Here is an 18921-nt window from a genome sequence, read left to right on the forward strand (position 1 = left end):
ATGCGAATGTGTATAATGAATCCAAAAAAAAAAGTTTATTTATAGAAAAAATGGCAATCTGCGCAGCGCAAACAGATGCACGTTTTATAGACAATATTTTAAAGAAAGATGTAATATTTTTTACCTTTTGATGTAATTTATTGTAGATTGATAAAAGTAAATATCTGCGTTTGTTGTAGGTAGGTATAGTAAAATCTTTGAACTTATTTCTTTTCGCTACTGCCTCCTTTTTTGTGTAGCTTGGCTTTGCGACTTTTGCTTTGAATTCTTTTCAGAATCTCAAGTTTCCTCACAACGTTTTTCTTCACACTCTTGTTTGCAATTGGTATCTCAAATTCGTAATTATAAGGCTAACGGCGGGAGTCGACTCCGGGACCTGGTAAGCTCATTAATATGCAAGGCGCGCGAGATTCTTACAATAGGTTCTGCGACATCAATGCTCAATTATTGACCTATTTTACTAATCTACCTCTTTCGTACCCTATATATATATATATATATATATATATATATATATATATATATATATATATAAATAGACGCTTTCAGGAAAGCTATTTTAGTAAAATTAATTCTACATTTTGGTAACATTGTTCAATGCCAAGCAGGTCGGTGAAAGATAACTTGTTGCGTAAATTGAATTGGCGCCGACGTCCCATTTATTGACGGTAGACAGAAATGACTTCTCCTTAACTTTTTAATGAAAGCTATAAAAGAAAAAAATCTTTCGTTCGGTTGGGAGTTCCTTTATGGGTCATAAAGTCTAAGTAAATTATGTCGTGCAGTGGGGTTCGAGACAGCCCAATTTCGATTAACTGATTTTGCTGTTTACTTAAATAAGTCTTGTAGCATACGAGGAATAATTATTGCGGGGAACGTAACGTTATAGAATGCGGATGACATCAAAGACACATAAGCCTATCCCTCCTCCATATACGAAATTATTGTGCTCTAAGCGGCTGTAAGTAAGCTGATCTAAAGCAGAAATTAATAGAAATGCCACGTACAAAGGGGAAAACTTACACTTATCAGAATCACCTTGAAAAATGTGGCTGTTGAAGTTCCGTATTCTTGTTGAAGCATGTTTGATAACGGCTACCTTTGACTAAGTTTCATGTGTAAAATAACATACACACATACATTTATAAACTCACGCATATTTCCCACCGGAATAAGCAGAGACTATGGAATTCCATTTTGCTTGGATCCTGACACACTTCTCTTATTGCTTCCTCCACATTAATCAAACGTTTCATACACGCTCGCCGTTCAGAGTAGATCGTACTTAAACCTTTTCTAAAGACATCTCCAATTTGGTCAATGTACGTCCTTCTAGGTTTTCCTCTGCCAGCCCTACCAACAACCTTCGTTTAAAAAACCTTGTGTGAAAATGTGAGTAAGTAAAATTGTAACATAAGTACCAAGTAGAATATTCAATTATCAAGATGCGACATGCTGTTTGATGTCACATACGGAATACTTTATGACGACTGTATTTTATAATTTAATGAAGGGCTTTCCAGCCGACGTTTCCCAAATAAAATACAGATGGCGCTGTACATATATACCTGCATTGAAACTTTAATATCATGGATAACAGATAAATGCGTCATTTATATTTGTTTTTGGCTATAAATAATGACCTTTGTTAATTGGGTGTATTACACATCTTCCAACCATTATTATTCTGATCAAAATAAAGAGAAGCCGTATAGGTAGCAACGTCATTCTATTCCTATTAAATGTATTCCTCTAGTTTTTGATAAACTTGTTATGTATACCGTAAGTGCAAGAGAAACGGCACTAAACGCGTAAATCCAAAACTGCACTTCTTCCTGCCCGCACGAGCGCGCACAGTGAGTGTTAGGCTTCTATCACACCAGCGTGTTTTTTCGACCGTCCCAAAGCCGTATGAAAATAATCACGGCGTATGCCAGTAGTTTTCAGTTACCGACCGCGTGCTTGCCGCGGTATTGTTCCACCGAGAAAAAACGCTAGTGTGAATCTGCACCTTTTGAACCTGGCACATATCGGCAATGAACCGATTTCATTTACAATAAAATCCACATCATACACGTTCGAATTTCCACCAAACGACTTTCTCAAAGAGAATGTCCCAACTATATAAGAAAACATGACAGTTTGATGTTTACCGAGGCGTAGATAATTTGAACAATCTTCTCGAAGGCCAAGGGTGAGCCGGAGTCAATAATGCGGAATGTATAGACTTATCCCCGCAACAGAGAGAGCGGCCACGCAAAACAAATAACATGAAATAATTAAGAATCTAGCACTGAATCGTACTAGACTTGTTTACCCGCCACATAATCACAAACACTGCTCCTTTATTCAACGGGATTATTCCTACGCTTACAGTGACGAGGAACAGGGGAACCGAGATTGTGCGACCTTTTCAATATTATTAGCACACTCTTGTCTATTGGATGGTATTCGATAGGCAACGCGAGGAATATTGAGGATGAAACCACCCCTGAAATTGAGATGACTCAATCGCGTATTCAGATTGGCACAAAATGTGATCCAAATGTAAGAACTAGGGACATACTAACGATAATTTGAAGCATCCATTATTGAATCAAATAAAATACTTAACTACATACACACACACATACATATACACAATTTATTCCTAAACCCATTAAGCAAACACCTTTCTTCGCAAAGCCAGTCTGTAATTTAATTTCACTCGAAACTCCTTTTAAAGATAATTATTAAAGTCAACTTTACAAAGTATAGTTACCTATATTATTTATTGGTTAAGTGAATTGAGAATTAAAATTTAGTCATGGAGCACGTTTCAGAAGTCTTCTGGTTACGTTGGAATGACAAGGATCCTGGCAGCCAAGAAATTAGATTAAGCAGGGTACCAAATACGTTTTACCATATTAATTGGTGCTCTTGAAAGGTTCCTAATAGCATCAGAGACGTACGATCATGACTCAGCATAAAATTTAACTTATTGAAATGTGGAAAAAGGCCACATACTTAAGTTCGAACACGCACTGAAAACATCCTTAATATGCGTTTATTTTTTCCATCCCAAAGCGTTATTACTTAATGAAATTTCCAAGATACAGGCGTTCATACAGATGCGACATACATAGGATACATAGAATTTTCTTACCTTGAAGGCATTGCGGAATTTATTAGACATGATATTGTAGAGGAAGGGGTTGATGGCAGTCGACAAGTAGTACAGCACACCAGACAGGTAAGTCAGCACGATGTACACCTGCGGGAAAAAAACACCGTTTAGAATATGAGCATAAAGTAAAGTATAATACTGCGCATTGAACGGTAACTCTCCGTCCCGCACCAATGTGGATCGGGCGCCGAGCTAGATGTACCTTACCCCCTCTGGGTCTTACTTTAGTCTAAATGGGAGCCACGTGGTAACCACTGAAGCGTAAGAGGGAGCGCGCGCGGACTACCTGTCTGGCTCGCACTTACGCAGTAAGGCGGTAGAGCGGTACACGATAACAATGAGATTTATGTATGGAATGTTCGGGATTTGCCTACAGCAAGACCAATTCATATTTCTTATACATGGATTCATATTTCAATGGATTGGGAGGAGCGAATAAAACAGAATCAACTTATATAGAATTCAGTTGCTTGTAGTCCCGGGCATATCGAAATAATTGTAAGAGATATTGTGTGCGTCAGGCTAGCGGCCTCAAAAAAAAATGGGCACGAAAAAATTGATGATTTTTTAACATATTTCTACAAAGAGAATCGGATCAAAATTATGATGGTAAGGAGTACTATTCCATACGAGTTTATTGACATTAGTTACAAACTGAAGTATGCAAGCGTTCCCCAGATAATAGGTATTTTCAAAACGTCAAGCCAGCGGGATCAAAGAACTGCCTTTATAACTTTGGAACCGTTGAAGTACTAATTTCGGTATTTTGCATGGGGTGAGTACTATTTCGGTACTAATTTTTGGCGTTTAAATCAAAGCGAAAGACCTTGTCGTTAACTCTCGCCAAATTTCGCTCACCGTCAAGCTAGCAAGTGCAATAAAACATGGCCATAAATCCAGAACCGTGGTGGTACTAATTTTTTTACAACAGGTACTATTTTTTTCAATAAGAGTACTAATTTTTGGTATGGTAAAATTATTTTTTCGTGCCCATTTTTTTTGAGACCGCTAGCTTGACGCACACGAGATATTGTGTTCTTTCTAACACATTGGACCATAATATCAGTGATCGGTCGATCACAGGTTATCACGTATACGGTTCAACATACATACTAAGGATTCCGTATCAATAGGTATGTAATATATAATTATACAAAATATGTATTTATCACTACTTCAGTACTTTCCTCTTTTTTTATTATACTAGCTCGCTAATTGCAGTTGTGCACCCTTCAACCTACAAAATAAAAGTTTAAAAGTTTAAATACTAAAACCCGACTAGGGAAAAAGTATCTCCGAAATTCTTCCGAATACTTAGTGATGTTTAGGAGAGAGCCTTGGCTTTACCGTTTCATTAGTAACATTCATATTATGTGCATAATCTCTTTTATAATGTTCACCATAATCCCTGTTCCCCTAATCACCTTCGTGTACAATTTAACTTTAAACACCTTTTAACACGGCCACCTGGTGTAGGTACCAACCGTGTCGTAACATGTTCCTAATTGGGGTAGTGAGAGGTACATCCATCGCAAGATGAACTACTGTTGTGCTGAGTGAGGCCCTTTAATCATAATCATATATAATTTATTGCGTTCCACATGGTAGGAGGTTGGTAATATAAGGTAAGTAACACATATGGACCCGGATTGGGCACAGCAATTTTTTTAGGCTTAAACATAATAAATAAGAACAAGTATACATCTATACATAATTAGACATAAAATTAAAAGTAAACAACTAATCATTAAAAAACTCCTGCAGAGTATAAAAACTCAGGACATCTACCACTACCTTATGATTTTTCGACAAACATCCATCTTGTTTTTTTTTGCAATTGTTCAGTGGAAATTTGATTATATGATGTTATTGTCTTTTTTTGCGTATGGCAGCCTTTTGTAATAAACTATTTATATTTTATTCTATTCTACTTATAAGCATGCACGCTTCACCGAAATTGCTCTTAGATCAACGTGATGTGTGGTGAGCCGTATCGCCGCGGCGTACTTAAATAAAACAACATAAAATCTCACAACTATGTCCCAATTGGAGTAGTCTATCGCGAGATGATAGATAGAGATAGAGGTACATCTATCGCAAGATGAACTAAGAACCCATCTCACCGAGCTTTCTGTTAGACTAACGTGATATAGGTGGTGAGTCGTATCGCCGTCTACATACAAGCCAACTGTGTTAGTGAAAACTGTACAAAAGATAAATTAATGACTCATTTCTGTAAGTCCTGTATCGGGGTTCTAGCTGGCGCTCCCCGCTTGGGAAGCCAGCCAGTGAACCACAGAACCACAATGACTTTTAAAATAAAGCCACTATTATTTACCCTTTCCCACAACTCCGATCCTTACCATTTCACACTTTTTTTTTTATTTATTGTATATTTGCCGCAGATGGCATTAACTACTTGGCCGGACAAATGGGGAGCGCTGAAGGCTCTCACGCGGTACAACGTTTAAGACAACAGGCCTGAGGGTGCCCAGTTGGGCACGAACCTCGGCTCAGGGCGTCGTCTGAGAGGAAGAATATTTGAAAGGATTAGTCGAACCTAGTGGGTCGATAGCGATAAGTGCTGAATGAGGGAAATCGTCGACCACGCCGGCGGGGTCGGTATCGGAGTTCTGAAGTGTTTGGTGTCGCGAGCTGATTGGCCGCCTCTATGGCTAGAGTAATCGGGTCGTCGGGATCGTATATTACGTCCTTCGGAACTCTGTCACACTATTTCGCGAATAAAACTGCTAGTTTAAAATAGTTTTTGTAAGTGGTCTGTACTAACACTATACGGGCCTTAAGGTCTGAAATAAAGATATTTTATTTTATTAGTTATTTTTTTTTATAAATATATATCGTGGGTGTAATAAAACATTATTGAATTTGCGTCTTACTGTCAAACGCTAAATGGCTGACGTAATTTTTTTAAACCACGAATTCTAAACTAAGGTCCCGCCTTATTAACCTCTTGCATTGTACTTGAAGCTAAATGTATAAATACAATGAGTACTACCAATTAGTTTTGATCAACGTCAGCGATTGCAAGTTGACTCAATGTCTTCTCTGGGGATATCTAAATTGAAGTGGTTTGGTTAACCCGGTATCCAATGCCCACAATATAGTTATTATATTTTATTGAATAGTCTTCAGCAAATGAAGTTTGTATCGGAAGGAGACCAATCATACAATTGTAAATTACTTTGACAATTTGGTGTTCGTTGCGTAACTAATATTAAACTGCAAAATAATTCAATCACACATTCCGCAATGTACTGACTATGTGTTTCCCTTTTTTCTTTAAGCTGGGCTGGGCTGGGGTATTTTCATGTGTATAGGGACATCGCAAGTGGTTAGGATTCGTGTGAGTCAAGCTAGCGGCCTCTAAAAAAAAATGAAAAAAAAAAACCTTCCTTTTCTTCATCTATTTCTTTTTACCGACTTATAAAAAGGAGGAGGTTCTCAATTCGAAATTTTTATTTATTGCTTTTTAATTATGCGTTTGAAGTCAGTTTTTTTTTATTAAAAAATGTATTTTTTCCTTAATTTTTTTCTTATTTTACATTTTGCAATTAATGTGTTTATTTATCAGGGTCGTGAATACAAGGAGAATCGAAAAACACACCTCCGACAAACAAGTGCACAAAAAAGTAAGGATTGGTAAGGATCCTTTTTGAGAAAAAAAAAAACCTGTTCAAACATTAATTTTGCGGCAGTAGTACGGGAGTAATTCATTCATATTCCTTAATAGCCAATTAGATAACCGCACCAGAGTCGCTAAAATAAGACGTAACTTCGATGTTACGACCCCTGAGCCCTGAGTTTTACACACATTTTATTATTATTACTAAAGAACCTAAAATTATCAGACGAAATAATTTGAGGTAAGACTTTAGTAATAATAATAAAATGTGTATAAAACTCATCCAAAGAATTCTCTCAGGCCCAATGTAAGGAGAGTGCAAATAATTCGCTGAAAGGAAGGGAGAAAAACAAATGGGTAGTGTTTTTACGAACACGTAGGTAGGTCTTTCGAATATTCAAATAGCTACACAAACGTACCGGAATTGAGTTATAAGACATAAGTTGTAATTTCCTCGTCTATTAGGTTGTATTTTATTTTACCTGGATTAAAATTAGCTAGTCTATTGCGAGGTTGTGTTAAAAAAAAAACAGATCATATATTTTAATGTTGTAAATGTATATGTGTGTCGTAGATTTTACCTAAATAAACTTTTTTATTATTATTTTTTTTATTAGATCAGACTGTGATTTTTAAAAAGGCACTGGCGTGGATGTTTGGCATAAGCAGATATTGTATGGTACTTAAAAGATATACCTGCATTATGGTGGATTTATTATTGGGAACGGCTTTCCTAAGAATTTTTCTGTACAATATTCAGAAATGCCGTTTTGACAACGCTCATTCGGATTGGACTCACGTTCACAAAGTCGAATAAGGAAAAAAGGGATACAAAATGTTTTTGGCAATCAGTATTTTTACAACTTACAAATTGATCATTATGTTGCGCCCGTAACTAATAATAATAAGTAATATTTGTAAAAAAGTAGGTTTATTCAATTATTAATAAACCCGACTGCTTAAAAACGAACCTGCACTTAGAAAATAAATAAAAACAATAAAAAGAATAAAACCTTTTCTTTTACTCTTGAATTTTATTGTTGTTAATTTGATAAATAAATTTATTTGCCTATATTAGTGTTTAGTAGTATTTCTATGGTGTAAAACACAGGCTCAGCCTAGTTCAGACACCAGTTACCTACCTTGTACTTTATTTCTTATGATAAATGTATTCAATTATGTACTTTTTCCCAATAAATAAGTAAAATATAGTTATTTATTTTATAACTCTATCTTTTTTTATAACTCTATAATTAATAACTAAAATATAGTTATTTATTTTAACGACTATTTCCGTTTCCTATCCTACACCCCGTAAGTACAATCTCGTGCTGTCCAAGGCATATTTAGTTAGGTCTTTATTGATTAAAGAAGATACTTACAGCCGACTTCGGGTTTTTTATTCGGCAGGTACACGGACTCATAAAGCTGTTAATGACTGTTTGAAAGCTGATAACACGTTAATTTCTTCAAACAAATGCACAGCACAAAGGCTTTTCGATGGTTGATTTCAGCTACCGGATCCGGGAATATGATGAAAAATGATACGCGCGCTGCCGTACTCACTTCCTCTAATATCTACCACGCGTAACAGTTATACATAAGTCTGAAGGATGAATCTAAAATAGAACAAAGATCGTTCGAATTTTAGTAGAAGCAAAGTAATCAACAAAGCAGATAAATTAAGTTCTAGACTGCGTGGGTACTCGAGAACTTCTAATCATGTCGTACACAATTCGTCGTAAGCGCTATAGTCAAACTTCTGCAAACTCGGTCTTGAAAACTCGGTTTTTCACCACAATGTAGTTAATTAAAAACTTCTTGTTAACCAGAAAAGTTTACAGCTTAACTACTCGAATATTTCTGATTCAAGAAATGAAGAAAAGTGCAAAGATTTTTGGACACTTATGCCCATTTATTGTCATGGTCACAAATTCACAATTGTGAAGCATGAAAACGACACAAGACGCTAGCAGCAAGCATTTACCATAAATACATAGTTAAACAACAACAAGAGAGAAGTGTGTCAGGTCAGGATTGAAGCGACTGGAATTCCATAGTATCTGCTTACCCCGGTGGGAAACAGGCGAGAGTTTATGTATGTATGTACAAACGACGCGGTTTTTGAAGCGCACCGCGCGGCGATGCGGTATTCGTATGCGAATTACATACAAGTCAATACCTTATACCTTTCCGACCACTTCCCCGCCTTCCGCATCGGTACACAGAATTGCCTATACGTGGGCACATAAAGAATTTAATACACATAATATAACATAGTACGCAGCGTAATATTGAACATAAACATCAAATAAATATATTGTAATACTCAAAGGGAATAGACTCGATGTACCTACCAAGCAATACTCAACATGAAATGGTTGGTACTTTCTTAATCATAGGAGAAGTCAATAACAATTTAATATTACTTTCCCCCTGGGCAAAGGACCGAGAAAATTGCTGAAGTTTCGATACACCAATCAAGCTGAATGACTAAATAGTTTTTGTGACTCCAGTTCTTTCTTGTACCTTGTAAACAATACACGCAATAAAGGACGGTTAATTAGGTTTATCTGAGATTTCGTCCGCTAAAAGTAGGTACTAAGTTTGTCGTAATTCTGCAAAGTACATAATGAAAAGGAAAAGGACGGATGATCGAAAATTGACAATTTTAAAATGAATGAGTAAATGACCGTGTGAATAAAATAAGTATCTGCAACCCATTGGACGTGTGCAGTCAACTAGATTCTGTCGGGTTATTAGCCAATATAAAATTTTAAGAAAGCTGTTTAATTTTCTGCCTAAAACTGATGTGAGTTCCATAAATTTTATGCCTGTAGATTACCCGTCGCTTTCCTTTTCGGCGGATAAGAAAATGACAGATATAACTATAAAAAGAAACAACATATTATTACACAGTTTATAAATATATTTATTACAATACCAATTTTAAATAACATTATAACAAAATCAACACTTACAGTAATATTTCAGTTTATTTTTAGCCAAAACGTAGTGCAAGTTGTAGTTGACTTCTGGACGGTCGAAGAGCAAATAGGCCGCTACCGGCCTTAACTGCCACTAATAAAACCTCGTATTCGCGCCTAAACGAAATACATGTCACTTAAGGCAGATGGCACCACTGTTTTCGTTTTCTTCTTTTTTAAATAATGATTTGATACGTCCCCAGTGTTTCCATTTGCCGTGGGCGACAAACACTTAAAATAAAATTAGACGGTTTGTACTGTAAACAGCGCTATTGTGCCACTACAAGACAAAGGCCTTCTTTTCATCCTTCCACCTTCCAACTGGAACTAGAAAAGTACTTAGTAAAAGGACTTCGTATCAAAAGTGACAGCATGTTGTCTTCTAAAAAAGGTGTATTGTAAATTATACTTATAACTGGTGGCTTTGCAGACGTGAGTTTATGTAGTAAGCTGTAGGCAACAAGGATATCTGAAAGATTAAAGATAGAACGAAAGAAAAAGTAATACCGCCAATACCCAGCGTTCCTCCAGGGCTTTCATAGTTATTTATGTGTGTGACGATAAGAAATTGAGACTTTTTATACCCGTTCAAGCATTATCCTATAGGAAAAGCCGTTTCCGAGATAAAAACCTGTAACGGCACGTACTTTACGTCGGAAGATCAATTGATAAAAACGCTGTTATGAATGTACAATATGGCGTAAAAAAACTCCAAATAGGTACCTAGATATATATGTATACTATACGTATAGGTACAGGGTGTTAGTAACATCGTACCAAATACTGAAGTGTGCGTCAAGCTAGCGGCCTCAAAAAAAAAATGGGCACGAAAAAATAATTTGACCATACCAAAAAATAGTACTCTTATTGAAAAAAATAGTACCTGTTGTAAAAAAATTAGTACCGTCACGGTTCTGGATTTATAGCCATGTTTTATTGCACTTGCTAGCTTGACGGTGAGCGAAATTTGGCGAGAGTTAACGACAAGGTCTTTCGCTTTGATTTAAACGCCAAAAAATAGTACCGAAATAGTACTCACCCCCTGCAAAATACCGAAATGAGTACTTCAACGGTTCCAAAGTTATAAAGGCAGTTCTTTGATCCCGCTAGCTTGACGTTTTGAAAATACCTATTATCTGGGGAACGCTTGCATACTTCAGTATGTAACTAATGTCAATAAACTCGTATGAAATAGTACTTCCTACCATCATAATTTTGATCCGATTCTCTTTGTAGAAATATGTTAAAAAATCATCATAACCTATACCATACATTTGTTGTTGATACAGTCACGTAGACAATTACATAACCTCACAATTTATTTGTAAGTATTGCCATTGCCAGTATTGCCATTTTGAAGGTCTACCCTACCATTTCTTTGCACTTCAGAGTGTTGCTATTACAAAAAATTGCTATTGCATACACCCATATGCAATAATTTTAATAAAAAATGGCTGCATGGGTCTAGTTCTTATTGAAAACAATCTGTGATTTTAATACATCATAATACATTTTTAATCTGCTGTTTTATTTTATAATTTATACCTTCATGTTCAATTTGTTACGGATCGAAGTGTTTGTTAATAAACAATTTGCAGTATTTGTAGAATAACTCAAAGAGTTTCAACAATGATATTACTTTCATCTGACAACCCTGGCACTTCACCAATTTTTACCCAAAAATGGGGAAAAAGTACTAAAATCTGACAACATTCTTCTTGAGCATGTGTTAATTTTGTTCGCGACTGTACCTGTCTTGATAAATGTATGACATAGGTTATAATGACTTTTTGTCATATTTCTACAAAGAGAATCGGATCAAAATTATGATGGTAGGAAGTACTATTTCATACGAGTTTATTGACATTAGTTACATACTGAAGTATGCAAGCGTTCCCCAGATAATAGGTATTTTCAAAACGTCAAGCTAGCGGGATCAAAGAACTGCCTTTATAACTTTGGAACCGTTGAAGTACTCATTTCGGTATTTTGCAGGGGGTGAGTACTATTTCGGTACTATTTTTTGGCGTTTAAATCAAAGCGAAAGACCTTGTCGTTAACTCTCGCCAAATTTCGCTCACCGTCAAGCTAGCAAGTGCAATAAAACATGGCTATAAATCCAGAACCGTGATGGTACTAATTTTTTTACAACAGGTACTATTTTTTTCAATAAGAGTACTATTTTTTGGTATGGTCAAATTATTTTTTCGTGCCCATTTTTTTTTTGAGGCCGCTAGCTTGACGCACACATACTGAAGGGGATGATTCAGCTCATGATTCCGAATTAATATCAAGTGGAATTATCCTTCGCAAAATTCATTTCTTTTTTGTTCTTTTTTAATTATTTTCAATTCTATACTTTTGCGATTTAAAAACATGTTTTTCCGCAAACACAATTCGATAATGTGTTTTTTGAAATCTTCATTTTCCATCGTAATTTAGAACGTCAACTCAAAATGATACCGCAAACCGCAGAAAAACAGCAGCTTGAATGCAGTTCAAATACAGTCAGTCTGTAATAGCTCTTAGGAAAATATCAGATAATAGAAGTTTCGAAAATAATGCCAACACTAAATACAAGCAAACATTGATGTATAAATAAGTAACACTTTTAAGCTACCCATTCCCTTCCCATTTCTTTCTACATTTTTTAATACTTATATGGATTATAAAGTATTCGCGAAAATTGAATAAACTCGCTGGAACTCACTCAACATACACATACACACACATACATATACATACACATATCCATATACATATACTCATATATTCAGGGAAAAGCTACTTAACTTGATCAATTTAAACACATTATGCTCGAAGTGCAAAAGGAGTCTAATCTTTGATATAATTTGTTCACCCTTGAGTGGATAAAAAAAAGAAAGTAAATGCTTAGCATCTTTGCCATCTTCACTTATTTTCTGTGACATGAATAAACTGTACCCGAGTGTAAATACATATATCTCTTAATTATCCTTGTTAAGTAGGTACGGTCTGGTAACTTTCTTATATAATATAATTATAACACGAGCAACTCTAACGTTGTTTTGGGTCCATAATGAAATCTGATATGGTCTACCAAACCGTCACTAAGGGTCAGTAATCTTCTAAAAAAAATAACTTTAACCAATCCAAAAACGTGTTTTTTGAAATCTTCATTTCCCGTCCCAATTTAGGACGTCAACTCAAAATGACTCAGCTCAACTCTTGAATGCAATTCAAATAAAGCAATCTGTAATAGCTGTTAGGAAGACGTTAGATAATAGAATTTTCAAAAACATGTATAATCGGGAGGCATTTTTTTGCTGCCAAAAAGGAGAAGACAAAAATACACCAAAACTGAAACCATCAGATCCAGTAAAGGTCTAAGATGAAATGTATACACAGCCCTATATCGAATTAAGTATGTACCAACCCAACCCGCTCTTTACAGTCGATTCAAAATCAAATATTTAAGTAAAAGTAGCATCGTGAAATAAATTGATACGAAGGTATGTGTATTTGTTCTCACACGAGGAGCGCCGGTACGAATCCCGGTACCGGACTTGTACCAATGAGTTATTAATTCAATTTAACCCTTTCACGGGCAAAGACCATGGCCCATTGATGGTTCATAATAGGTAGTATGACACCTTGGAATCGGAACGTCATTAGACGTTCTGTCCTTGAAAGCGTTAAGTGCAGTTTCCACTGACACAGTTGACTCAACCATTATAGGCGGCAGCCAACAGCTCAACCACCTATCACGTCATCATCATCTCCTTACCGTTATTCCGTTTTTCAGAGGGGCCGCTTGCCTAACCTGTAGATTTGACAGGTCCGGCTTTTTACAGAAGCGACTGCTAGTTTTCCGAAGAAAATAAAATAAATAAATAATAGGATAGAAGCGAATAAAAAAGATTAACAATTTGTTGAATCATTTGGCAAATAACCAAGTTCGTAGGTCACGGCTAGTGACTCGCAACCATCAATTGAAATGTATCGTCTTGATCTATTTTTGTAATCTTGTCGTTTACAAGCGAATCTTTCTACACTATAAACAAGTAGCAGTGGTTGTGCCAACAATTTTCACGAAGACTTTATATATAGAAGAAGAACATGGAGAAAAGAAATTCTTCGAAGGTTGTAACCATGGTGGTGGTGGTGGTGGTTGGAAGGTTGTGGTTGTTGTAGGTTGTTGTCGTGGTTGTGACTTTGTAAAGTCAAAGTCAAGTAGAAAAACTAGATGACACCTCGATTGCATAAAGTTTTTTTGAAAGAAGTACAAAAATGCTCCACAGAAAAAATGATATCTTTTTAATATTTCTTTAGTCTACGGCTACCCAGACTTTCCTGTAAAGATATGAGTAGGTAACACAGCCTATTTTAGCTTCTACGCATATAAAATCGCGGGTAACAGTCTAGTCTAAAATCATAATAAGATTCTAATTTCTCTTGATGGTCTTTAATACTTTTAAGCTCCTTAATAGAAAGTGCCTTAAATTTTGCAGAGCAAAAAGCCTTATTGATTAAATACAGGTCAAGGTAGACTTTCGGATTCAGAAATATCTCAGGAAAACACAAGAAACAATACAACATCGTAGATCTAATTCTTCTATCGTGTGGGTTGTGAGGTGGATTACCAACCCTATCAACCCTGGTGTCAGGGTTATGGCTATTGGTGTTAGGGCTATTGAGCCGCCTGACATGGCTCATGTAACGACTACTTATTTACATCAGTACGTAGTAACCGGGACCAACGGCTTAACGTGCCTTCCAAAGCACGGATCATCTTCCTTTCGGATCAGCCTGTAATTTCCTAGCCCAACTAGGGATCACAAAGTGATGTTTGTGATGTGTCCCGTTCCGGGATTTGAACCCGGGACCGCCGGATCGTGAGCCCAACGCTCAAACCACTGGACCACGGAGGCCGTTAAATATCATAGATTAAAGGTATAGATGGAGTGTCGAGACAACTTTGTATGTTGTCGTCACTAGGGTGACGTTAGTGATGCCAGAATAGAGCAAAGACAAGAAGCTGATAAAAAATCAGTAGAATTATTATATACGTAATATTACTATACTTCTGTCATTTATAATTATGGTAAAATATTCAGCGTTGCCTGTCCCTTCTCATAGCCGTTCTATTCAAAGGAGAATCGATCCATTCGGTTCTGTGGTCATAGTAAGTAATTTTGAACGAATATTGACAACACTGCAATAAAATATCGTCTTCAGAACCAGTAGTTACTCACAAGAAGAGATAGAAGGAAGCAAATTCAAAAAATGGATGTGGTTGTAATGGTGTTACAAAAATTGGATCAAAGCCTTATTAAGGGACAGATCAAAAAAGCGAAGGATTCAATTTTATAGCACCACCCAAACGCAATTTAATCATTTGGCCGTGGCTGCTCTCACGCAAAGACACGACGACGCCAAGCTACGTTAGTCAATTTGAAGATGACGTCTGAAGAATCCATGCGTAATACCTACTTCTCTCCAAAAAATATTTCCTATGTACGGTCACGAGCATTAATATGTATACACTTTGGTACAATATCACATTAACCTTTTTTGACAAATTGAACTGTAAGTCTCACTAAATGTCAAATATGTTAGTGCGACAGAGTCCTAAAGTGGGTAAGTACATTATATTGCTCATGATTGTACACAGGGTGTTAGTTAGTAACATCGTAAAGAATAGTAAGGGGAACTATTCAAATTCTGAGTTAATATCAAGTCCAATTTTCAATTCTATACTTTAGCGAAGGAAAATTCCATTTGATGTTCACTCAGTATAATACTCAGAATCATCATTCTCAGTATTTACTCAGTATAATGAGCTGAATCACCCCTCTCAGTATTCGTTACGATGTCACTTACACCTCCTACGATTATGTACGCGTAGCCATTCAAGTACGTATGGGTGTTAGTGAAACGGTAACAAATACTGAGAAGGATGATTCAGACCATGATTCTGAGTTGATAACAAGTGACAATTTCATGAAAAATATTAGTATTTTTTTAAATTATTTTCAGATGCATACTTTTGCGACGGAAAATTCCACTTGATATCAACTCAGAATCATGGTGTGAATCACCCCTCGAAGTTTTCGTTACGATGTCACTAACACCCTGTATTTCTTTAAATTGTATCAGACAATATATTTTATTATTTTTCCCTCTTAGAGCAGGGTAAGATTGTATGACACAAAGGAGCTTCAAAACCGCGATAGCTCCAAAGGGATTACAAGATACAATACAGATTATCTTGGTTAATACATTCATAAGTACACCAAAAAGTGACACCGGGAGCGTTTTGAGAACGGGCTTTTTGGAATGCAGAGATTGTAATAATAATAATAAGAATAATTATTTTTTTAATAATCTTTATTGTATAAACACGCGCCGCGTTCACAGAAACCGCACCCCATACCCGTGTGCGTTGGCAGTATTAAAAAGTATACATATAAGTAACAGCCCCTGTGGTCTAGTGGTTAGAGCGTCAGGATCGCGATCTGGAGATCTAGGTTCGATGGGGACATTGTCGTGAAACTGTTTGGTAAGGACATTGCAAGCTTGAATCACCTGATTGTTCGAAAAAGTAAGATGATTTCGTCCTTCGGAGAGCGCGTTAACCCGTTGGTCTCGGCTATTAGCAGTAAAAACACCTCCACCAACCCGCGGTGGAGCAGCGTGGTGGTGTTGGTGTATGCTCCGTACGCCTTCCGGTTGATTGAGGGGAGGCCTGTGCCCTGCAGTGGGTCGTATATAGGCTGTTTATGTTTATGTAGATATCAGTAGTTAGTGGAGTCCCTTTATTCCGTAGTTCGCGGCGAAATTCTCCGGCCTGTCCCGCCCCTTTGTCTGCGCAGGCCCTTACTATCTGCACCGTAATGTTCGCAATACTGCCTCTGAGTGCAATGTGTATCTATTGTAGGCATTACATTAGATATTATATTCGCTTTAAGCGATAAGGCCGCCATTTACCATGTACTTAGTTTAAGAGTATTTTTCTAATTATTTCTTTTTTTTTATTTTGGTGCAATAAAGTGTATTTGTATTGTAGATAATCTATTTTGCTTTGGAGCAGTTGTAATCATGTTTGTGTGCAAAGACAATTACAAATACTTACTTCCAAACTTTAAAAGACCCCTAAGAGAATTAGTACAAAATATGTTGACCAATACTTACAAAGAATTTCAATTGCTTGTGAAAAACTGAGGAGGGCAAGCCTCTTTGCAAAAACGCTTTGATTTTATTTGATAACTTCAAAGTACAAACACGTCTAAAGCATGTGTGTTTAATATAGTGGAGTCAACGAAGGGTTTCACTTATAATTTGCCAGGGAAAAGTCCATTTTGATGTGTTTTCTTTTGTAGAGGTATTTCTTATATTATTAAATCGTACAAGGCCTAGGCAAATAAGAAACTAGTTAGGACGTTTCTGTTTATTGAATCTATAAATTTATATGTGCTAGGTTCTACGTAAATAGGTACTTTGATTTTAAATGGATATGTTAAATGTAAGTATAATCAAAATTCCTAGGTGCCTGTGTGATATTGTATGAATACATATATGAACAATTTTTAGTACACACATTAACTTAAAAATAAAATGCGTTAAGGCGGCTTACATACATACATGTACTCACGCCTATTTCCCACCGGGGTAAGCAGAGACTATAGAATTCCATTTGCTTCGATCTTCGATTAAGGCGGCTTAAACGCTAAAATTAAATGTAAGTAAAGCAATAATGGCTTATGATGTGTATTACCTGATAGAACATATCACTTGGATGTTCCAAGCTCTTCCCATAGATAGCGAGAAGCCTCTGGACGTGGAATGGCGCCCAGCACACGAAGAAAGACAGCGCCACAGCCACTGCAACAAAATATTTGTTTGACTACTTTAATTAAAACACATAATAACGGGTTCTTACCGCGTTTAAAATAGGGATATGAGACTCCCGATATTTCGACACTGTTGCATGCAAGTGCCATGATCACGGGATGACTGATGGGATTGGAGTGGATCCATAATTTTCTACGGGCAGACATAGATGAGTCTCATATCCCTATTTTAAACGCGCAAACAAGCGGCGGTTGCCGCTTGTTTATGTATTTGATATCGGAACGTTCGGAACCATCTGAACTCGAATCAAACTCTTTTTTTTCTAGCCACAGAGGCGGCCAATCCGCTCGCGACAACAACCACTTTAATTTCCCTCGTTCAGCGTTTACCGCTATCGACCAGCTGGGGTCGATTAAATCCTTCAAATATAATCCTTACAGACGACGCCCTGCGAACCTCGGGTTCGCGCTAAACGGGGCATTCTCAGGCCTGTTATCTTACTGAACCGAGCGAGAGCCCTTAGAGCTCTCCATTTGTCCGGCCAAGTAGTTAATGCCATCTGCGGCAAATCTACATGTCACGTCAAAAAACAAACATTAATAAACAATAAGCTGACGACTATATCCCAAATAGTGTAATCAGAGGTACATCTATCTCAAGATGAACTTTACTAAGTACCACACCTAACCGAGCTTTCTGTTAGACCAACCTGATAGGTGGAGAAAGTGTAGCGCAGTGTAGGGCCCTATTGCGGGCAGAATAGAAATAAGTCCATAGAAAGATAAGATATGTACGTATAGTATTGATAAGGACCCTGCCTTTCTTGTGCGGCAGGGGTACGAAAAAAAAAAAAAAAAAACCTGATAGGTGATGAGCCGTACCGCCGTCTATAATTGCAATACAATAACACTCGTCGACTAACACTGATAAAGGCTTCCTTCAGACAAAAGACGTTATCATTAAGACGTGATCATTGTTATTGTCCCAAAATCATTGACCATAACTTTAAAAATATTAAGCCGATTTTGATGAAATAACAACCCGTACAGCTTTGTACAGTCATGAGAAATATCATGTACCCACCTTAGAACCCTGTCGCACTATCATATTTGACATTTAATGAGACTTACGGTTTAATTTGTTAAAAAAGTTAATGCGACATGGTTTCATACATACTAGTACTCGTGACCGTACAGGCAGCCGTACGGGTACGTATGGTAGTTATTGACACTATGTCAAAAACTGAGAGGGATGATCCAGACCGTGATTCAAGATGGAATTTTCCCTAGCAA

At 36.7% G+C, this 18921-nt stretch overlaps 1 protein-coding gene across 3 annotated transcripts in view; it reads right to left on the minus strand.

Moving 5' to 3' along the window:
• The window catches only part of LOC126368569 (pyrokinin-1 receptor-like), a 140338-nt gene that overhangs the window by 35657 nt on the left and 85760 nt on the right, over nt 1-18921 (minus strand). For all 3 annotated transcript variants that reach the window (XR_007566614.1, XM_050012614.1, XM_050012615.1), the window contains exons 3-4: nt 17553-17659; nt 3146-3253 (exon numbers count right to left, since the gene is read on the minus strand). Coding sequence is in view for 2 of the 3 variants with exons in the window: in XM_050012614.1 (XP_049868571.1) it covers nt 3146-3253; nt 17553-17659 (215 nt within the window). In the remaining variant the exon portion in view is untranslated. The remainder of the gene's footprint in view (nt 1-3145; nt 3254-17552; nt 17660-18921) is intronic.

Source organism: Pectinophora gossypiella, chromosome 7 (assembly GCF_024362695.1).
Source record: "Pectinophora gossypiella chromosome 7, ilPecGoss1.1, whole genome shotgun sequence".
Classification (NCBI taxonomy): domain Eukaryota; kingdom Metazoa; phylum Arthropoda; class Insecta; order Lepidoptera; family Gelechiidae; genus Pectinophora; species Pectinophora gossypiella.